A 24,720-nucleotide genomic window follows, 5' to 3' on the forward strand; every position below is an offset into this window, starting at 1 on the left:
AACCACACCAACGCCATCTACTGCCGACCACCACTGGTATTTCCACAGACAATCACAAACATCAATGTCCATGGCGGGATTTCAACCCACAGCCTTTTGGCTGGAGAGCAGATACACTATCTACTCAGCCAACGAGGCCTGCTTATTATTTTCCCCTTGTCTCTCTCTGCCTTGCATGGTCACAACTCCTTTGTTTTTTCATTGATAGCACTCCACTTTCCCTTTTGCCTTTTCTATTCTCATGAAAAACATGCTACCCTTCCATCTCTATCCCTGTCATGATGTCATCCACATCCAACTACGTCTCAATTATTCCATGACATTTTGGTTGAGCAAAATTAATGTGACAATTTCGTTCCTGTTATTTCTCATATGGCTAGCATTACAAAAGCATAACACTTCATTTCTGGGTCTATAACAACTTCCATGGATTAGATGTAACTTCTTAGATATAACTCCCCCTATGCTTTACCCTCAGCCATTCTTCTATCATTACACATCCAGAACGTTCTCCAGATCCAAACGCCGCCGCCACCTCACATCCCAGGAATCCAATTCCTTTCTTGTCTCTTCATACGTTTACTTCCTCTTCCATAATAATAATTTTTTTAATACTTTAAAAAAAAATCTTTCGAAGGCCTGTGTAGCTCAGTGGAAGTGGTGCTTGTGTCCTCTGCAGTTGGTCGCTTGAAGTCAGACTTAAGTTCAAGTCTAGTCTCCGACTGGAGGAACTTTTTCTAAGCCTTTCTTCGACCGATTCTCGAGTTAGTCGATCTCTGGCACAGGCAAGTGGGTTTTTCCTCCTGGAAACTCGGGTTTTTCATCCTGTAAACTCAAGAAAATCAACCGTAGTACCCACATTATGCCAGACAGTAACATATCTTGTTAGGGTTAGGTACCAAGAGATGGCGGCACTTGTTTGCCAGCCTCTTCATCGGTAGCTGCTACAATTAGTGATAGACATGGGCCAGCTATCTCTGATTGGCTACCGGTGGAGATTGAACTGCCCACTCAGTCTCCAAAAGCTAGATAGGGTTAAAAGGCTTCACCTACTCCCTATAAGGGAATAAAATGTGTTAGCTGATTTATTTTATTTATTTTTATTTATAAAATAATCTTTTATTAATTTTAAATAATAATAAAAATATTTATTTATTAATAGGATAAAGAGCCAAGAAGCTATTTTTCCGGTGGCGTAAATTAAGTTAAGGGGATAATAAATCCCTCATTATTTTAACGCCGGATAGATACGAAACTCGGAGATCGATTAGATTTCGAACTCAGAGTTTCGTATCCGGCTTTAAAATAATGAGGGATTTATTATCCCCTTAACTTAATCTATTTATTAATTTACATGACTTCTTAGGTCTAAGATATTCGAGAGATCATCCAATTATTTATACTGTTTATAATTTACCATCAAGCAGTGGTTATAATTGTAAACAATTTTCGGTGTTTCCGAAGTAATGATAAAAATAAAGTACATGGTACTATAATTTCAATTTCGTTAGTTATTATAGGTATAAACCATTATTCAATTATTGCTTGCTGCATACGTTTCTATACATCGAACTCATTCTCCATTACCTTGGAGGATTGTATTGTGCTGTTGATTGGTGAACCTAGTCAAAAGGCGCTCTTTGATCAAGGCCTCTGCAATTAGTGTAATTGACGCATGCGCATTTTGAAGTTTAGTCCCACCCTCTTTTCCTGTTACCAGCAGAAGGGGAGCAGTCGCCGGCTGTGCGGAAATGTGGTGCGTTTCCAATTCGTTTGAATTTTAATTTGTTTGTGCCACTTATTAGGAATATTGTATAGTGGAGATGTCTGGCTTGTCCCGTAGTCAACGGCAACATTGCTACTTATGTGATTTACCTCGTATGCCGTGGGCTATGCTGCATGATTTCTCAGAAGCTGTATGTCGTGGATGTGTTAATTATGAGGGCGCTGATCGGATTGAAACGGTATTAGAAACAGCACGGCAAATGAAAAGGGCTCATGTATTTCAAGATAACCGACCTGTGTATCGACATTCTGGGTCACGTAGCTCTCAAGATACTGTGAATGGCACTAGTCTTCCCGTATCACCGGATTCAGCCGCTCTCGCCCCTCATAGTCCTGCAATTTCGAGGTCTGCGACTGTTCCGATAGAACGGTACGGCAGTCATGAAAGCCGAGCACGTATGGCCTTGTTGGAATATAACAGTTCACACCGCTTATCGAGCGCTACTGGCCATCGTATTGAAGAAGTACCACATGAATCAACAACTTCTAGTGTTATGAATCGTGGAAGTCCGAGTCTTACAGGTCGAACCCCTCTTCCTATGACACCGCCACAATCTCACATAACCCTAACGCCTAGTGTGACCCGACAGAACTCAATATCCGGAAGAAGACCAGCAGATCGGGAGGATGATGATAGCTCCAATCATTCTACAAGTTCTGAGGGCGGTCATAAGCGACCAATGCTGGAGGAACATTCTACTCGTCCTCCTCTTACTCGAGGTGAAAGTCTTCCAACGAATGCAGGAGTTATGGGGGTACCTTTCGAACCTCGTTATAAGAAGGAACATGGCATGGTCGGTAGGGTGTATTCATTCGATGCTTCAACTAGCTTAAAAGGTAAGAATTATGTACATAAAATGTAAATATAAAAATATTGTCTATCTCTTTCAAGTGTTCATTTGACTTGAACTATACCAATTTGTAGTGGTTTCAACTGCCATACGACTCAGTCCTTGTTTGAAAGGCTCTATATATTTTGTTATGCATGCCAGAACTGATTTGGCGTATAATCTCGTCCAAGTAATACGAAGAAAATGAATTTAGACGAAAAGGATAGAAGCGGAGGGACCAGCCAAGTTAGTGTAATGTAAAGTTTGTATAGCAGGACTATCGTGAGATCTCTGTAAATGAATAGCTTTCACGTGCTTCGATTAAACATAACGATTAAAAAGACTCCTACCAGCGAAACATAATTAAAAACAGGTTGTACAAAAAATATATTTTTTTTTGTAAATTATAGCTTTAGGACTGCTTTAGGGTAGTCCTGGCTTGTAATTGAGTGACATCATTTGCGTTGGAAAACATTTCTGCCTCAGGATACTGTGTGGGACAGCTTTTCAGTTATTTTTAATTTAAATACTGCACTGGAAATGATCTTTTGTATAGCTTTTCATAATCTGTTGATGAGGGTTGTAGTGTAAAAACTGAAATGAATTGCATAAATACCATAATATTAATAAATTTGAAGCATAAGGGTAAAAGAGAGAATTGAATGATTTAATATTTTAAGGCTCTCTTGAGTTGGAAAGAGGTAGGTGGCATCTCTCATTTCAAGGGAGAAATGTGGTTGAGACAAATCTGTGCCAGACAAATGACTGAACTTAATCTGCAATTTCAAATGTTTTGTGTTGCATTTTTAAGGCTGCACTATGCTATAGCTGGCCTGGTTGGCTGAGTGGTTAGCGTATCTGCTCTCCAGCCTAGAGGCTGCAGGTTCAAATCCTGCCATGGGCATGGATATTTGTGATTGTCTTACTTACTCTGTGTGGAAAGGTAATCTGCGACCTACCACTTCTTCTTCTAGCAGAAGGCATAACAGCCAAAACCTATTGAGGTATGGGAGTGACCATACAGCGTGTACGGATGTCAAATGTGAAAATTTCTATGCTATCAGTCAGAGTAATGTTATTCTGAAGATTGGTCAAACTTTACCATTTAATAAGTGGAAATTTTTTATATCAATGAAGAATTGTTTCTACCCAGTGAAGAAAAGAAAGAAAATCTTATTTATATAAGAGGGAGAACTGAGTATGAATAGAGAGCTTGCAACTATATCATGAACTATATGGCAGAGACAAGGTCTGAACATATTCCAGAAGTCAGGAGGTTTAAAAAGCTAGTTATAAGATAGATGACTGAAGAGTTGAGGCATACAGTCTGGAAGAAGGCACTATGGATGTAGCACAATAAGTGGCAATAATCAGTTGCACAAGGAGTACAAAGAACTATGATGTGCATACAAAGAAAGATGATGCTCATGATAAGATTGAAAAAGTGCATTATTAACAGCAATTAGCTAATGATGCCAAAAAAAATGTCAGTTATGTGTTTTGATATACATGGCCAGTAGTGGAAAGAATGCTTATGGATGGATGATATTAATTGGTGAGTGGCATGATAACCCATTGGGGAAGATATAGTTGAGATATTAAATGAGCAGTTCATAAATATATTTTATCCTCATAAATGTGACATCATGCAGAACCAGTGCACTGGGATAGGTAGAGGAAGCACTGATGGATGAACAGGAGGTATATGAGGAATTGAGTAAACTTGATGTGAATAAGGCTGTAAGACACGATGATATATCACTGTGTGTATTTTGAGGGAATGTTAGAGAGGACTAAGTATCAGTCAGGACTAATATTCAGAATTGAGTTGATAACAGCAGCATTCTATTTGATGGACAGTGTGGGTTTGCTTTAAAAAAAAATCTTGTTTTATTAAACAACTTATTTTAACAAGATGACATGCATTGGAGAAGAGAGATGCATACACAGTAGTATACTTAGATTTTTCAAAAACCTTTGATAAATTACCACATGACAAGCTGGTAATTAAATTGGATTGGATGGTGTTGGACAGTAGTGTGCTGAATTGGAGATTGGTTGTTTCTAGGTATCAGCAAGTTGTGTATGAAAAAGCAGTTTGAATGGTGATTACAGTTGTTTGCAGATGATGCAAAATTGGGAAGAACTAAGAGGAAGAGCAGATGTTGTAGCTTTGCAAGATGACCTGAATAGACAGGTTGAGTTGGCAAATAAGTGTGCTTGACAGTTCAATGTTGCAGTGTAAGATTTTAAAATTTGGGAAACAGAGATGGAATGTACAGTATGTAATTGGTGGGGAAATCTTAGAGCTGGAGGAGATATAGGTTCTGGGGATGATGGTGGACGAGAACCCGAAGTTTCAAGGACACATTGTTCAAATTGTGAGGACAGTACAGTACAGCAGATTATTATATTATACACTGGAACACATCATTATATTATACACTGGAACAAGAACATTCTTTCTTCTACATGCCAATCTAGAAGAAAGGATGTTCTTGTTCCAGTGTATAAGATCATGCCATATGTGGACTATTGTGCATAGATTTGTTCACCTGGTTTTCAAAAAGATGAAGATATATTGGAAAGGATCGAGAGACAATTGATTAAGACTGCTACTGATCTCTGGAACATTCAGCAATTAAGACAGATGGAAGGAATACAATTTGGAGTGTGGTCAATTGGAGGTGGTGCATAACTGGGACATAATCTAGTAATGTGTTATTACCAGATTGAGGGGAAGGGAAATACAGATAAGAGGACAAGAGGCCATCCCTGGAAGCTATATAAGGAAGTTGTGAATAGCAGAGTGAGGGTGTATAACTGGGACATAATCTAGTAATGTGTTATTTCCAGATTGATTTGGATGAGGTTTTTCATAGAATGCAGAGGGGAGGGGAAATACAGATGGGAGGACAAGAGGCCATCTCTGAAAGCTATATAAGGAAGTTGTGAATAGCAGAGTAGGGGTGAAGGTTTTTTTTTGCATGAAGGATAGTTGGAATGTACTGCCGAGTGAGGTGAGTGCAGAGAAAGTGAAGATATTTAAGGCATGATATGAATGTGTGTGATAGTGGACCTCCCATAATTAGTCTTTGGACTTCATGAAGGCGTGATGCTAATATTCTCATGCTTTGTTATAGTCATCATGCTGGTGTGATTAATAATTGATTACAATGAAAAGTTTTTAAATGAACCTAATAATGATGATGAGAGTAGTATGCAAGGTGATCAAAAGTAAGAACACATGATCTGTAATGCAAAAATAGAGCACTGATTGAAATAGAATTTATATTTGTATTGCATTGGTACAACTCCAGACTTTTCTCACATAGCAGTTGTGATATCTGTGACGGCACATTTTTAATGAGCTGATGACCTATAGAATGAAAGGGATTAGCTGATTATTATTATTATAATACAAGTATCTCCATAAAGTCAAGAAACTCATCATGGAAGAGCTATTATTCTCACACTGGCCATTTGCCCAATGTTCTCCTTGAATACTCACATTCAACAATACTTACCATACCTCTCCTCATGGGTGTCTGCATAGGGGGGGGGGATGGGACATTCCCCCCACCTCCCCACATCCACTTCTGAAAAAAAACATCAAAAAATTAAATAATTAAATAAAAATTTGATGTAATTATCTGTTTCCAAGCTTTGTCCCCCCCCCCCCCAGAAAATTTTTTGCAGGTGCCCATGCCTCTCCTTAAACTCATTCACTGATGAATCACCACAACCACATCTGGCAACCCATTCACTACCCTCTAAGTAAAAAATCTAGTCCTAACATCCTTGTATAACAAATTTAGTTTAATCCTTTATCCAAGTGTAAGCAAATAAAGTTTATGCCTGAAGTATCTTCAGGACTGAGGCAACACTTGTGGTAAAGGTGGACCAAGCTCTCATCACTCCTTGTCTTAGTATCTCCCATAGTGCAAAGCACATCTCCTTGCAGACATGTATAATGCTATGCATTAAGGGAAGGAGCCACTACCCAGACCGGTTTCCACTTTTATTAAATGTTCAAGTACAGGTCAAACTCCAAAAACTCAGCATTGTTCCTCTTAGTAACAGGCTCACCCTGCCACTGAGAAGAACTCTCAGCGTTGGCTCTACCCAAGTGGCAGGCTCACACCACCACAGAGCCACTCATATCTCATCCAAGGGGTAACAGCAACAGCTGTACCTCAGTTAACTTCACGGGCTACAGCATTGCCATTCATCACCCAAGCTTCCAACTGGATTCGACCTTTGTTGAGGTCTCGTCAGTAGGAGCCAGACCCAGAGGTAGTGATACCAAGGTGGAAGCAATGGAGAAGTCTTCTTTACCTGTACTAGTTGCCAAAAGGTGTCTCACCTTATTATTAAATTACTCTGGATTTAGAGAAAGATGTTGGAAGTTTTTTTTTCCCCACTTGGTTAGACTATAATACATTTAGTTTAATCCTTTATCCAAGTGTAAGCAAAAAAGCTTGTGCCTGAACTTCAGGACTGGGGCAACTCGTGGTAAAGGTGGACCAAGCTCTCATCACTCATACGAGACTCCTACGCCCACTGATAGGACCTCAATAAAGGTCGAAACTGGTCTGGGTATTGGCTTCCCTTAATGCATAACATTATACATGTCTGCAAGCAGATGTGTTTTGCATTATGGGGGATACTAAGTCAGAGTGATGAGAGTTTTGTCCACCTTTACTATGAGTTGCCTCAGTCCTGAAGATACTTCAGGTGCAAATTTTGATTGTTTATACTTGGATAAAGGATTATACTAAATTTATTATAGTCTAACCAAGTGGGAAAAAAAAACTTCTAACGTCATTCTCTAAATCCAGAGTAGTTTAATAATAAGGTGAGACACCTTTTGGCAACTCATATAGGTAAAGTAGACTTCTCCATTGCTTCCACCTTGGTATCACTACCTCTGGATCTGGCTCCCACTGATGGGACCTCAATAAAGGTCGAAACCGGTTGGAAGCTTGGGTGATGAATGGCAATGCTGTAGCCCATGAAGTTTTAACTGAGGCTTGGCGTTGCTGTCACCCAGGTCCTGGAAGTGGGGAATAATGAATGGCAATGCTGTAGCCCATGAAGTTAACTGAGGCACAGCTGTTGCTGTTACCCCTCAGATGACATATGAGCAAATGAGCGGCTCTGCTCTGTGGTGGGATGAGCCTGCCACTTGGGTAGAGCCAACGCTGAGAGTTCTCAGTGGCAGGGTGAGCCTGTTACTAAGGGGAACAATGCTGAGTTTTTGGAGTTTGACCTGTACTTGAACATTGAATAAAAGTCGAAACCGGTCTGGGTAGTGGCCCTTCCCTTAATGCATAGCATTATACATGTCCACAAGGAGATGTGCTTTGAATTATGGGAGATACTAAGACTAGGAGTGATGAGAGCTTGGTCCACCTTTACCACTAGTTGCCTTAGTCCCGAAGATACTTCAGGTGCAAACTTTGTTCGCATACACTTGGATAAAGGGTTAAACTAAATTTATTATTGTATAACCAAGTGAAAAAAAAAAAACTTCCTAACACCCTTGCTAACTGCATTCATACACAACTTCCACTGGGACCTCTTGTTCTCTCCTTTCTTGCTATGTATTGAAAAAAAATCTTCAATGTCATCATCATCATAATGCTAATTACAGGTATAGACCGTAATATTGGTCTGTTCTGGTCTCATTATCCATCCAATATTATATTTTTAGGTCTACCTTACCTTCTCTTTTCATTTGGCTTATATTTTAGGATTTGTTTAGGATATCGGGTGTTGGTCATTCAGTTTACATGATCTATCTATTTTTCTTTATAATTGTTTAATTTTTCTTCTAGTGATTTTGTTTTTAGTTTTTAAAATGTCTTCATTCCTTTTTTGATCTAATAATGTGTATTTTGCAGTTCTTCTCATAAATCTCATTTCACTTTTTCTTCTTTCTTTATCTTGTTTGTTTATTGCCCAAATGTCACTGCCATATAATAATGTAGGCACTTCTAAAGTATTGTATATTTTCAAGCATGTTTCTTTTTGCACTATATTTGGATTGAGTGTTCTATTTATCAGGCATATAATCTGTAAAAATTTTGAAGTTTTTAATTTTCTGTATTTTTCTTTATATGATATTTCACATCCAAGATAACTGAAAGTATTTATCTGTTCTATTATTGTATTATTAATAACTGTTTTACTTCTAACTGGAGTTTGTTCACAAAATGCCATTGTTTTAGTTTTATCTATGGAAATTCCCATTCCAAACTGTTCTACTATAACATTTAAATTATATATTGCTCTTTGTAATTGTCTTCCTTATCTGATATTATTATCTGATCATCTGCAAATAACTGTATTTATTTTGTTATTTGGGGAAATTTCTATACCTCGATTGTTTAAGGTGGTCCACTGTATTAATATTTCATTAATGTAAATATTGAAGTCTTGGAGACAGGAGGCATCCCTGTCTTACTCCTTGTTTATAGGTTGTTCATCAGACAATTTTTCATTTATTTATTTTTTTTATTTTTATTTCATTAACTTTGTATATATTCAATATTGCATGTAGTAAAATATTAGGTATATTTATTCTTTGTAATATGTCAAATAGTATATATCTTTTTACTTTGTCAAATGCTTTTTTGTAATCCATAAACAAAAGATGAGTTTCTAAATTAAATTCTCTTTTTTCTATAAATAGTTTTAAACATAAAGCTGCATCCATTGTACAGTGTCCTTTTCTAAATCCATTTTGACATTCTAATAATATTTTTCACTATATTTTCAGTTTTTCATTAATTAGCATGTTTTGTTTTATCCTCCTTTTTAAATATAGGTGTTACTATACTTGTATTCCATTCTGGTAGTTGTCTATTTGTATATATTTTATCTAAAAATTTTAATAATCTTTGATGAAATTTTTTTCCAGCAAATTTATACAGTTCGTAGTTTATACCATCTTCTCCTGCTGATTTGTCATTTTTTATTTTGTTTAGATTGTCCTTTAATTCTATCATTCTTATTATATCATTTAAAGTATTTTGTAAGTTTCTGGTGTAATTTTTTTTAATGCCAGTATTATCCATCCAAAGATCTGTAAATCTAAGAATTCTTTTACATCTATTTCACAGTTTATATTTGCAGTTTCTTTTATATCTGCATTCATGTGTTTTAGTATTTTATACACATTGGCTCTTAATTTTGTATATATCATTTTCTAGATCTTGTACAAATTTTTGCCAGCTTTCTCTGTGTCTCTTTCTGGTTTTTCTTTTGGCTATTGCTCTTCTTTTTTTATATTCAATTTAATCTTCTTGTTTTTTTGCTACTTAACCATATTTTAAAAGCCAGTTTTTTATTTTCAATTATTGTTTTTATTTCATCGTCCAATATATGTAATTTTTTATTTTTATGATATTTTTTGTGTGTTCCTAGAGTTTCATATGCTGCTGATGCGATAATTTCTTTTATATTATTCCATTCTTTCTCAATGTCTTCATTTTCTTGTATTTTTTCTAAGTAGTTATTAATCCTCTGTTCTTATACTTGAATCATTTAGTAGTCTTACTTTGTAATTAGATTTTGTTTCTCTAGTTTTTTGTATTTTTTGTAACCAGTTTGGTGGAAACTTTAGTTTTGCCTGCACTAAATGATGATCTGTGTAGATTTCTTGCCCTCTTCTGACTAACATCTATGAGGATAGTCTTAAAGGTTCTCAGCCTTGCTCATAATGTTGCCATCTATGGTCAAGATTTTTTTTTTTTTTCCCTAAGTTGGTACATGTGTCATAAGCATTCATGTGAAATTGGAAGTCATTCTATCAAGTAGTTTGTTTTATACAGCTGTCTGAATCCTTTGAAATGGATAAAATTGAGTATCGTGCAGTTATAAAGTTCTTTGTAAAAGAAGTTTTAACACCAAAAGAAATTCATTTGAAGTTCATAAAAGTTTATGGGCACTCTTCTACTTCGTTTTAGACAATTAAGAAATGGGCTGCCGAGTTTAAATGTGGTCGTACCATCCTTGAAGATGATCCCTGTGAAGGATGTTCAAAAAGTGTAACAACACCAAAAATCATTGATGAAGTGTACGATATGGTATTGGATGACTGGCAAGTCAAAGTGCGTGAAATTGCTGAGAGTATAGGCATTTCAAAAGAATGTGTAAGATATATTTAGCATGAAGAATTGCAAATGAAAAAGTTTTGCCAAGATGGGTGCTGTGCTTGCTCACAGCAGCAGATCAAAAACGCACTTGCATGAAAATCTCTGAACTGCGCTTGTGAGTTTGTGAGTCGATTTATTACTATGGATGAGACTTGGATTCACCATTGCACATCAGAATCCAAACAGCAGTATAAACAGTGGACAGAATCAGTTGTTCAGCGTCAAAGAAGACAATGTTGGTTCCATCAGCAGGAAAGATCATGGCATCGGTGTTTTGGGATGCTAAAGGGCATTTTGTTTATTAATTATCTTGAAAAGGGTAAAATAATAACCAGGGAATATTATTCCAATCTTTTAACCAGACTAGATTCTCCAGATTTGGCTCCCTCAGACTTCCATCTCTTCCCAAAACTAAAAATCTTCTTCACTGGTCAGCGTTTTTCTTTGAATCAAGAGGTGATTGCAGCTGTAGAGGGGTATTTTGCAGATCTTATTGAGAACGATTAGAGGGACAGGATAATGGTGCTGGAGCACTCTGGAATAAATGTATTAGTCTTAAGGGAGATTATGTTGAAAAATAAAAATAATTTATATTTCTAAATTATTATATATTATATAATCAATGAGTCACTTTTCATTTTTGTTTACTGTTGGTTCTCCAAATTTTTGTATATTATTGTTAATTTTTTTCATTCCTATTCTGGCATTAAGATCTCCGGCTATAAATATATGGTGTGTTTTATTTAATTTTTCATATATTCCTTGTAACTCTTTGTAAAAGTAATCATTTTCTTCTACTTTTCGTTCTTTAGTGGCATACACTTCAACAACTGTTAAATTTTCTTTATTTAATTTTAATTGCACTTCTAATATTCTTTCATTTCAGTATGTATACTGAGTTATTTTTGCTTTAATTGATTTATGGATCCAAATCATTACACCAGCTTTTGCATGTATTTGTTTGTCCACTTCACTATATATAATATTGTAGTTAGCTGTTTCTTTTGTTCCTTTAAGTTTCTTTTTTGTTTTTTTTGTTTCTGTAAGAACTGCAATTTCTATATCATTTTTTTTTAAATTTTATCTAATTCTTCTTTATGTGCTATGCTTCTAATGTTCCATGTAGCACATTTCACCACATTTTTCTTTTTCCAAAGTTTCTTAACCTTTTCCAGTTTGCGGTCTTTTCCCATGTTTTCTGTCCAGTTTGGATTTCATTGATACTTGAAAGTAACGTGTTTTTCCCTATGTCAAGTGACTAGCATGACGATAGGTATCCTAGTGATAGGGTTGTCACCTTAAAACAACTAGGCTTGCCTTTTTTTTTTTTTTTTTTTTTAGTAGATAATGGAAACTACAGTTTGAGAAGAAAGAGTTGTCCCCTTGCCCTCAAATTGCTTTAATAGCATGGGGGGGAGTAAGAAGTAAGTGAGAGTAGAGGAAAGAAGAGTAGAAGACCTGTCTAGAGATTATTATTATTATTATTAAACAAGACCTCATGGAGTCAAAGACTCATCTAGGAGGTCCTTTTATCTCACACACATCTCATCATACCGGGTCTTAAACACATTCAAACTCCTTGCAGACACCACACTCTCAGGCAAGGCATTCCAATCATTCACAACTCTGCACGAAAAAAACCTGCCTCTCACTCCCCTACTCACACCCTCTTTATACAGTTTCCAGGGATGACCTCTGGTTCTCCCCTGATCTCCCACTATTCTCTGTAGAACTTCTCCACCATTGATCCTATAACAACCCCTTACCAACTTGTAGGTCTCTATCATATCTCCCCTCTTCCTTCTCTCCACTAGACTCTGCAAATTACATCTTTTCAATCTTTCCTCATACTCGACATTCCAGAGGTCAGAAACTACCTTAGTCAGTCGCCTTTGGACCCTTTCCAACATCTCTTCATCCTTCTGAAAACCTGGTGACCAAATCTGGGCACAATAGTCCATGTGTGGCCTAATCAAAGCCTTATACAATGGAACAAGAATCTCCCTACTTCTACACGTCAGTGTCCTCCTCATCATTCCCAGAAGTCTTTGTGTTGTCTTCACAATTTTGGCGATGTGTCCCCTAAATTTTAGATCCTTATCCACTATCACTCCCAGATCTCTAATTTCCTCTACTTCCAACAATATATTCTCACCAAGCATAAATTCTGCATCCCATCTTTGTTTTCCAAATTTTAAAACCTTACATTTTGCAACATTGAACTCACATCCCCATTTGCTTGCCCAATCACTCAATTTATTCAAGTCTTCTTGCAAGGCCACAACATCTTCACTACTCTTTATGGTTCGTCCCAACTTTGCATCATCTGCAAACAACTGAATATCTCCATCCAAATCTTCGCCAATATCATTAATATACAAGTTAAATAGTAATGGCCCTAAAACAGATCCCTGAGGCACTCCACTAGTGACTTTCCTTTTCCTGGATATTGCACCCCCATACACAACTTGTTGATACCTATCAGATAGCCAGTCTCCAATCCAATGCACTAATCTAATATCCAACCCCATCTGCTCTAGTTTGACTGTCAACTTATCATGAGGTACTCTATCAAAAGCTTTTGCGAAATCCAAGTATATTACTGTGTATCCTTCTCCTCTGTCCAAGGAAGCAGTCACTTTATTGTAATAAGTAAGTAGATTACTAAAACACGACCTCCCTTTAGCAAATCCATGCTGTCCATCAAAGATTATACCATTGTTGTCAACCCAACTCTGGATCCTAGTTCTCACAAGCTTCTCCAACAACTTGACCACAACACTTGACACACAGATAGGCCTATAGTTTGATGCTTGAGTTCGATCACCTCCTTTATGAAGTGGCACAATCTTGCACTCCTTCCACTCTTTAGGGACTTGACCAAGTGCAAGACTCGTATTAAAAAAATATGTCAAGGCAGGTGTCAACTCTCTGGCACATTCCTTCAGAATACGCGGTGATATATTATCAAGTCCCACAGCCTTATTTACATCTAGTTTACTCAACTCCCCAAAAACCTCTTGCTCACTTACAGTCAGTCTCTCCTCCCCATCATCAACTGCTCTTAATCTCTCCATGAAGTCACATTCACAAGATTGAAAGATCTTTATGAACTGCTCATTAAGTATCTCCACCACACATTCTGAAACAGCTGTCTTTATACCATTTCCTCCAATCAATGTCATCCTTCCATAATCATTCTTTCTTTTGCTGGCTACATATCGAAAGAACTCCCTAGGATTCTTTTTAGCTTCATTAGCTAACTGCTGTTCATACCTCTCTTTAGCTACTCTCACCAACCAAGTCACCCTCCTTGCCTGGTCTTTGTAGACCTCATGAAATTGGTTACTTCCACTTCTCTTATGCTGCCTCCACAATGCCCTTTTTCTCTGTATTGCATGCTTAATCTCTTTATTCATCCATCTCACACCTACCTTATTTAACCTTCTCACCCGTGGTATATATTTAGACATTGCATCCACTAAATATTTTTTGAAAATCCCCCAAGCTGCATTGATCTCTTTTCCAGCTAACTCCTCATTCCATGATACACCTGCAAGTTGTCTCCTGAGCTCTTCATAATCACCCCCCTTGTAGTTCCACATATACCCTTTTTTCACAGGGGTCCTTTCACTGCTGGCAACCACCCAAGTAATCACCTCATGGTCACTTTCACCAATTGGTGGATGATTTGATACCTCATTTATAATTACATCCTCTGATGAGATGACCAAATCCAAGACCCTTAATCCTCTTGTGCCCTCTGTTACATACTGTCTGAGGTAGTTATCCCTCAAAAACTCAAGAAACTCATTTTCTTTACTTCCAGTTGCTATCTCTTCATTCCAGTCTATATTGCCATAATTAAAATCACCCATAATGATCACCCTTTTCTTATTTGCTTGGCTTATTTGACTATACATTTCACTATCACCACCATCCACATTACCAGGTCTATAACAACATCCCACCAAGTATTTGATTCTATTCACCTCTATCTCACACCATACTGCCTCAAAACTACTGGCCCCATTTCCCTCTTGCATCTCTACCTTGTATGGACATAACTCTTTCTCTATCATCAATAGCACTCCCCCTCCCTTTTTACCCCTTCTATCCTCACGAAACACATCATACCTTTCCATCTCTATTCCTGTCAGGATGTCATCCTCATCTAACCATGTCTCACTTATTCCGACAATCTCTGGGTGCACAGACGCAATTAGTGCAACCATTTCATCCGCCTTGTTTCTTATACTTCTAATCATCCATCTCACACCTACCTTATTTAACCTTCTCTTTGTATATCAGATATGATATACAAAGTGTATATTGTAGGAAGTAAGATCAGGTCTAGCTTATGTATCTCGATTTGCCTTGCCCATACTCACCAGTGTGAGCCCTGGAGTGAGAGAAGGTCTTCTTCAATGTCAATCCTATAAAATTCCTTTAATAACTTAATTGCTTCTATCATGCCTCCTCTTTTTTGCCTATCAGCTAATTGTTGTGATGACCTACAGACTATCAATCTATTCTCATAGGAAGGATTTCACAGATCTGCCACAACCTTTGTCACTTGCCTCTGGATCCTCTCCACAACTTCATCCCCATGGAATCCAGGAGCAGGGATGTGACCTTATATAGGGGAACAATAACCTCTCTATCCCTGCTTTTTAGTATGTTCTTCAACAACCACATAATGTGATGTGCCATTTTGTATCCACTATCACATCCAAGTCCCTGGTCTCATCAGTTTTCTGCTGTACACTTCCATCAATATAGTACACATTTTCTGATCTCTTCCCAAAATGCATCACCTTACACTTGGCCACATTAAACTGGAATTTTAATGTGGCCATTGCTTTGCCAGTACCATTGCCTATACTGCTAGTCTGTTTGTTTTCCTGCACGATCTCTACATCACCTTCATTTGCCATTGCTCTTCCCAGTTTAGCAGTGCCAACAAACAACTGAATATTTCTTGTCGTGGCATTGTTGCCAATGTGCCATCATTTGGCAAGTGATCATTAGGCAGGTGCATGCTTCAACAAATAATCATGGAACTTTAGAGCAGAAAACAATGACAAATAAGGAAACCCATTTGTGATCTACCATACCATGATTAGTTGAAGAGGAAGGAAATCAGTAATACCTGAGATATATTTTTTGATTAGTTACTGAATGCAATGGCAGGAAGATAAATAACAGTGATGAAATAAATGAACTATGGAAGGAGTGAAGTTATTGAGGAGGATACTCATCAGCTGCATGTGGAGTATAAGGCAGAGACTGATGACTGTAGCGAGGAACTAAAATTTGGTATATGAACAGAGATTGTGGATAATATAGTAGAAATGTTCATTGAGTAGTTTGTGAGTGTCTTTCATGTTTGTGTCCAATTGGGAGTAGTGTTTGGATACATTTTGGAGAGTAGTTTGTGAGTTAAAATGCTTAGAATTTTAATTAAGCATAATGATAAGGCTGTGGAGCTGGATGAGCCCATTTATATTATGGGCACTATGCAAAAGAACAGTTCCCATGACTTATTGTTCAACAGGAAAAATAGTACCATAAGGAAGAATCCAGGTCATGGCAAACTATAGGCTAGTTTATCAGTCAGATGTGGTGGTCAAAGATATTTAGAGATACAAAACTGATGAGAATAGCAATCCTTTCAGTATGTTGCATGGATTTGTTAAGGGAAGTTCCTGTTTCACTAACCTGGCTACATCTTGCAATAGGGTGTAATATACTTATACAGTGATTTTTTTTTTTTTCTCTAGAGTTTGCAAATGTGTGTAATAGAATACTGTATGGTAAACTGCTATTGAATTGAGGAGGACAGGTATGGTCATCTGGTAGCCTGATTACATAGATGATTGACTGATAGAAGCCAGCAAGTTGTGTGGCAATCTAATGTCTTGAAAGAGGGGTGATGAGTTGTGTTCCACATAGTTCTGTTCTGGAACTGCTGTTGTTTAATTAATATATTGATATCAAGGATGCAGTTTATTTGGGAGGAGATATTCAGTTATTTGCTGATGATGCTAAATCATGAAGAGTAACAACAAGAAGTTCTCTGATGCAGTGTGGTGTTACAGGAGTAATTAAATAAGTTGGTACTTTAGTCATGTCAGTTCGTTGTTGACTAGTTTAATGTTATGCACTTTGGCTAGAAGAGATGGATGAGATGTAGCGTATTAGTGGAACAAAGTTCCACAAGTGGAGGAGATTGGGATTTGGGGTGTTGGTGTATAGGGAGTTGAAGTTGGTTGGTTGGTTTAAGGACAGCAACACTCATGCTGTACCAAAAATTGAAGTTGTTTGTGGAACATCCGGCAAAGGTTATCCTGAAAATTGCTGCCATAATGTTAAGTACACACTTCCACCATGGCATCTATACATACTAGCATGTAGCTTTTCTTTCAACAGGCTACCAAAGTATAACCCCTCCTGTTATCTACCATGAGCTCTTTGATACTCATATAGAATTGATTTTGTGCCTATCTACATGGACAGCTCAAAATTGAAGGACCTAGTGCAGGGGGTCGGGAACCGGCGGCTCCGGAGCCGCATGCGGCTCTTGGCTGAACAAAGTGCAGCTTTTTTATATTGAATTAAAAGATACATAATTAATACAAACAACCAAATATTGTTTTTTGATATGGCCTGTTCGTGGCGCTAGATACTATGCATGTGACGTCTGTTTTGCACGAAATTTGTTACACATGCCTAAGGTAACTAGCGCCATGGCGGAAATTTGAACTGATTGATCAGCTGTCCTGTCAAACACCACGGTTTTTAGATACATACGGATTTTAACTGTCAAAATAAATATTCTGTTAGTTAACATATTTATTGCTGTACCAAACTGGTGTTTAATTTAGTGTCAGGTAATGTTATGCACAAAATAATTACATTAAAAATAAGTATAGGAACAAATTGACTGATGAAAGTTTGAAAGCTGAATAACTATTAAAGTGCGAAACATACAATCCAGATTTAAGTAAATTGGCTGAGAAGATGCAAAATCAAAAGGCTCATTAGTGATTTTTAATTTAAACAATCAAATATCCATTAAAATACATAATGTATTTTTGTTTGGACTAATTCTTTTTACAATACAAATTCTGACCTTTTTTGCAATATTATACTTACTTAAACATGTTTTGTGATTAAAAACTTAATCAAACTTAATGTTGTTTTATTTATTGAACATATAAAAAATTTATATGCAAACATAAAAGTGGTATTTGATATCTGGAAGTACTGAATTAAAAACAAATTTACCTAAGTTTGAACTAACTGCAACTTTGAGTCACCAGGAAAAATCGAATTGAAGTTGCGGCTCCCAAAATTGTTTTAATTAATTTTTTTGGTGGAATGGCTCTTTGGTTCAAAAAGGTTCCTGACCCCTGACTTAGTGGGATCTTCTGCCATCTTTCCAGACAGAAAATCTGCACAAATCTCACTAATGTACCAACTTTTTAAAGTCAAGCTGTAGGCAATAGAGCTAGCACCAAAATACATATTGCATCACTGCCAGAGGTGCATAATATATTCAGATTATATGGGTTTTAGAATATTAGCATGGATAAGAGGATGGCTGATTGACAAATATCAAAAAGTGGTATATGGGGGATGTGAGTCTGCAAGGTTTAAGGTAATAAGTAGTGTACCACAAGGATCAATGCTTGGTCCACTGTTATTCAATCTATACATTAATAATATTGGGAAGGATTTGACAAGTGACATACAGCTATTTGCTGATGATGCAAATATAGGTAGGATAATCAGGAATGCTGCTGATATGCAGTACTTGCAGAATGATTTGAATAGGCTGGAACTGTGGGCATGGGAAAATGGATGTCATTTCAGTGTCAGTAAATGTAAAGTCATTCACTTTGGCAGATTAGATATCCAATGTCGTATTATATTGGTGGGATTATGCTAGAAGAAACTGATGAGGCTAGGGATCTTGAAGTGTTAGTAGATAAGAAGTTGAAGTTCAGGAGCCAGGTAGCAAAGATTGCAAGTACAACTCAAAAGATAATTGCAACGCTGAAACGAATATTAACATGTAAAGGTAAGGTTGTCATTTTGCCTCTTTGTAAGACCTTGATACTTGGACTATTGTGCACAGGTCTTGTCTCCTGGATTCCGTTGTGATGATTCTGATATACTGGAGAAAGTGCAAAGGAGAGTGTTAAAAATGATATCAGGATTATGGAATACTGATTATGAAGACAGATTGAGAATTTGTAGACTGCAGACACTAGCAAACAGGAGAAAGAGGGGTGATATGATTGAGACTTGCAAACTTCTGAAAGGGTCATACAGGATTTCAATTAATGGAATTTTGCAATTTATGGAGGGTGGGGAAAGGACAAGAGGGCATCCTTGGAAGCTGAGAATGAATGACGCTAAGAAGGGGTGTGAGGGCTAGATTTTTCTCTCACAGGATGGTGTGTGATTGCAATCCATTCCAATCACAGGGTGGTGTGTGATTGGAATGGATTGCCATTGGATGTTGTGAATGCAAGCAGTGTGAATGAATTCAAGAATAAGTATGATAGCTGGTGCATGTAATATGTGGCCTCCCTTGATGAGTCCCTGACTCCCTGGAGATCTCTCTTAATAATAATAATAATAATATATTATATCATGTATTTTTATTGAATCCAACACTCCTTCAATTATGGAAGCTGCACTTAGATGTATGCCTCTGTTGGAACTAGCCATGTGAGATCAGGGGAAACAAAACTGCAGATACTGCAGCAAGGTTAGTTTGTTTTTCAAACATCCACATTCTGCCTATACTATATGCTGGTTACCTGGCAGATTATCAGAAAGATACCACTATCCCAGAGGCAGGCATCTTGGAATACAGACTAATAATAAACTCTATCAAATTAAGCCTGAAATTAAATTATGGCAGTCTAGTCTGTGCAGGGTTTGAAAAGAGGAGGTTGTACTTGCTTGACTTTGCATAGGCCATAGTCATCTCACATTGCCTCCTTAGTGGTGATAATGTGCCTAAGTGTGGATTTTGTAATGCAGAACTTGCTGTTCATCATATTTTAACTGACTGTCCTCATTTTATGAATGGGTGCACTCGTTATTTTAGCTGTATTCATAATCTGAGTCCTATACATTTGGGTAGATTTTATCAGATTCAGGAGATGTTCTGTTTGTTTTTAAAATTTTACAATCTTTTTCCATATATAGATCATTTATGATATTCTTATTTAAACAGATGTATAAATAAGAATATCATAAATGATCTATATATACATGGATGAAGTTTATACTTTATCTTTATACATGGATGAAGTTGGCACGATCTGGACCGAGAGTGGCAGAATTGATATGAGTGTGTTAATCATTAATTGCTGTCTTCTATGTGGTGAAGTGTTTGAAGATGATTTTCTCCATCATTTTTGATAGAACTCAGATGAGTGCAATTTTACAATACAATAATCATCTCTTTTCTTTGGGATTGGTTAGGTATTGATGAAGATTCTATGCCAAATGAATATGAGAGATTTTAAAGATGATACAGGATGGGTGAGTTAAGGAGCACAAGTTTTAAACACAGTTGAAAGCAGGGCTTGACAGAAATGTTAACTCACTTGCATGTGATGAGATTTTTTTGCAGCTGTCAAGTAGCTGCAGACTGGCAAAACAGACTATTTTTTATTTAATAAAGAGAAAACTTTCTTAACAAAATCTTTTGAACTTTAAGAGAAGACAGAAATGTCACATATAAGGCCATTCCAATAACAAAAATTAATGTAATAAATGACATTTCCTATAAAATTAATATTACTTTTCTGTTCTTCCTAGTCTTATTATTTATTGACTTTCCATTTTTTGAGTGGCTCTCACATGAAGGAAATCTTCCCCACCCACGATATACGCTGCTTGGAAAGAAGTCATCAGACACTCCCAATGGGCAAGGTGCATTGTGCCCTTTAATGAGTCACGTGTTCATAGCCAGTATGAATTGGAGGTATGATGGTATGGTCCTGTTTTTCCTGGGTTACCTGAAGAGGTGTCTGAAGATTCTGGATAATGCAATGCTTCCTACTTTGTGGTGTTTCTGCGGAACTACTGACCAGTCTCTCTTTCAGCCAGACCATGCACCGTGTCATAAGGGCTGCTGCTGTAACTGCATGATTTGTGGGCATGAATGTCACTACACTTGACTGGCTTCCACAGAGCCATGATCTCAACCCTACTGAACATCTGTGGGATGAACTGGAGCTTGTGTGAGGTCAAGGGACGTCCACCTCACCACAGTCCAGGACCTCATTGCATGCCTACAGGAAGAATGGTCTAAAATTCCCATTGATTGCTACCGTACGCTTGTGGAAAGTATGTCCTGTTGGATTGCTGCAGTCATTGCAGTGAAAAGAGATTCTACATCTTATTAAGGTAGGTTTCAGGCTGTATATTCGTCACTCTATGGTTTTCTTTGACTTCTTTCCAAGCAGTAGCACCACTATTCACTTTATGGCCTATTGGGACATGGTTTTTTTTTTTTTTTTTTTTTTTTTTTTTTTTTTTTTTTTTTTTTTAATGATATTCTGGATTAGCAGTTGTACCAAATGACCTTTGCATGGGATGAGTACATTCTTTGTATAGTGAATATTTTACATAAATTGGTCAAGCTCTAGTTGGAGAGATGCCATCTGGACCAGAATCCTTCTTGCTGTCCAAGCTATTCACAATTCTTCTGATTTCTTTTTAATTAAAAGAAAATTCCTACAGGAGGCATGCAGCAGGTGTGTGCAGTTTTTGATAATACTGGGGCACTTTGCCTCTATCATCAGTATAAGAGTTGGAGAAGATTGATACCAAGAAGTCAACCTTATCTTTGGGTGATGTTAGAATGGTGCTATCTGAATGAGAGAAAAGAAAACCTTGATTAGCAGTTGTACAAAATGACCTTTGCATGGGGCTAAAAAGCTCAGCTGCCATTTCATCCATCTATACTTCATCTGATGGATGAAGTATAGAATGAAAGTCTCCATTCCAATAAGAATTATTTCACTTATTTGGTTGGAGTAGGTGTCTGGATCCAAAGATGAAACTGCAGTCAGCCCAAGGAAAGAATAAGTAGAAGTCATGCAGATCATTCTATTTGTAATTATTATGTAAAGTGACAAAGGACAGGAGGCAGAGGGTGTTTTGCTGGAAATGTACTTTGATAAGATTATGGTCTGAATTACCAAGAGGAAAGTGACATTATAGAGTATTTATCAGAAGAATTGGTTAAGAAAATATCAAGTGTTGGGAATGAAAAGGATTAATCAGGTATTTTGGGCACACGGAATTCATGAAAGATTGTTACCAATGTGAAAATCTCATTATCTCTGCCAGCTTGATCAGTGAAACTGGAGATGTGAAGCCATTTTGAGTTCTGAATGCTGAAATTACCAAAAAAGATGACTTCTGTATTGGGTATTTGAATCAAGCTTCACAAACAGATAGTGGAAAAGGTCAGAGTAGATTGCCAGAATTTGAGGAGCAGTAGTGACAGCAATTGAATATAACTGTGAATGGCACAAGGAAATTTTAAGCCAAAACAGATTGTAGAGAGGATTCATGGTTTGATTCTAAAGCATGATGTCGGACTTCACAAATGCATATTTGAAGTGGACAGCAGATGTTGAAGCTGTAAGTTGAGGTTCTGTTAAGAATAGTAAATCTGGTTTGGATGTTTCCAAAGTGGTGGTGCACATCATTTAAATTTGCATTGAGACCATGAATGTTAGAGGGGTTACCCCCCCCCCCCCCCAGTTGGAGTTTTGTTATGATTAATTTTTTTTTAAATTTCTCTATTGTTTTTTTGAGGGAGTTTTTGTCACAGTACTAGAAATTTTTCTTATGTTGTCTTTCGTCATTGCTCAGTATTAAGAAAGAGAGTAGAGAGTTTGGCAGGCATACCTTCCAAAAAGAGAGCATCCAGTTTCCAATCCAATGTGTGGCCTTGACAGTTCCTTCCTATGCTCAACTATACTTAGACTCCCTCAAAGCATGACCTAGCAGAGTAAGTGGGCATTATTTTTTTGCTTGGAAAGCCTTCTGATGTTTTACCATGAGGTTCAGTCCTGTGTACTAATTGCCTTGCCAGCCTGCAGAATTATTTTACTTATGTATCCTTCAAAGGCAAAAATTTCAAGTCTGTATGGTGTATTCAGTATACCCATGAGGCTGTCACTCATACCATTAAAAAAAAAAAAAAAAAAGTGGACCAGGTACCCTGTTTTGGGACCAGACATAGCAACAGCCACATCAGGTCCTCCATAAGCAAGATCGTGGTGTTTCAATGGGTGATGAAAGGGTCTAGTTAGCATTTCTTTGATAGAAAGGTTTGCATTTATGGTGACAGTGCTCACTAGGATGTTGCTAGAGCCCTTTTGTGAGAGTAGGTCACACTGTTGGAATGTGGGGGTTGGCTTGGCTGGGACAGGCTATATTGCATGTTTTTTGTTTTTTTTAGGAAAAAAAAAAGCAATATCTGAAACATGGAAATATGTTTCATACACTTTTTGTATTTGTTAACAGTTTCTTGTAAATTAATGACTTTATTTAGAAATGTACGTGATTTAAATTGTTGAATATTGGTTGGCATATTTGTGAAACATACCAGCCAATATTAAGTATGACTAAAATTAACACACGTGAACCACAGTAGTAGGTTTTTTATTACGTAAATATTTCGTCCTAGGTGTCTTAGGACATCATCAGTATAGTAGAACAATACTAGGAAAGACACAAAGGATAGGTTGTGTACATACAATGGAATCCAAATTGCATGCAGTGGCGCATTGCGGCCTGAACTTAAATTAGATTACATTGAATTAAATTAAATTAAAATTAAATTACAGTTAAGTTATTTTTATACAATTTTGTATGACAATTTCCCATACTTTAGGGATGGCAAGAACATCATTGTGGTTTAGATTTGATCTGTAAAGTAGGGCTTCAGCACTTTCTTTATATAAGCATTCATATTTGTATGAAGATCTGTGTAGGAGTTTTTTCTTTTCCCAGTGGATCTTGTGGTTTGGGTTTTCAACTCTGTGTTGAGCGAGGCCTGATATTTGCAGTTTGATGAGGCGGTATGGTCTTGATGTTCCGAAATGCATTTAAAAACTGATTGCCTGTCTGTCCATAATAAGAGAGTTTACAGGAGCATGGAACTTCGTTACACCAGGTAGTAGCATAGGTGAAAATTTGTCTTTGGGCAAAGGTTGTGGATCTGGTTGATGGGTTTGTAGGTGGCAGTATGATTGTATTTCTTCATAATTTTCGAGAGCCATTCGGAGATGCCTTTGATATAAGGTATGGGAATCCTATGAGCTTGTTCTTATCTAGGTTGACGTGCAGAGAAGTTGCTGATGATTTTTTGAGTTGTTTTGGGATTGTATCCATTTAGAGTGGCTCTGTTTTCGATTATTTCCAATTCTTGTTTTAGAGAATCCTCTGAGGAGCAAAATCTGTGTGCTCAGGTTACCAATGATTTAATGATGCCAGATTTTTGAGAGGGATGTGAGCAGAAGTATGGTGAATGTAGCGACCTGAAAATGTCGGCTTGCAATAGACAGAGGTGGAGATGGAACCGTCTTCTTGATGTGTAAATCCAGAAAGGGGGATGCCCTGTGGGGGATTCTTTTTCTAATGTAAATTTGATGCGTGGATGAAGAAGGTTGATTTTTTCTAAAAACTGAAGTAGCTCTTGTTCGGAATGACTCCAGACTGCAAAGATATCATCGACATATCGAAGCTAGAGTTTTGGTTTGGGTTTAACCGCAAGAATTTTTTCTTCATGATGGTCTATAAACAGGTTTGCCAAGTTGGGTGACCCCATTGCTGTTCCCTCCTCTTGCTTGTAGATTTTTACTTTCCATGTGAAGTAACCGGAAGTGATAACA

The 24,720-nt window shown here is 37.2% G+C and overlaps 1 protein-coding gene across 1 annotated transcript in view; it reads left to right on the forward strand.

Annotated features, from left to right (window-relative positions):
• The first annotated feature begins 1,655 nt into the window (after nt 1–1,655).
• The window catches only part of LOC150102595 (interferon regulatory factor 2-binding protein 2-like), a 61,546-nt gene continuing 38,481 nt past the window's right edge, over nt 1,656–24,720 (forward strand). Inside the window, exon 1 of the mRNA XM_090398879.1 lies at nt 1,656–2,622. Within this exon, the coding sequence (XP_090255005.1) occupies nt 1,824–2,622 (799 nt within the window). The 5' untranslated portion in view covers nt 1,656–1,823. The remainder of the gene's footprint in view (nt 2,623–24,720) is intronic.

The sequence above is a fragment of the Typopeltis vanoorti genome, chromosome 10 (genome assembly GCF_054136105.1).
Source record: "Typopeltis vanoorti isolate ZY-2024b chromosome 10, IOZ_Tvanoo_1.0, whole genome shotgun sequence".
NCBI lineage: Eukaryota > Metazoa > Arthropoda > Arachnida > Uropygi > Thelyphonidae > Typopeltis > Typopeltis vanoorti.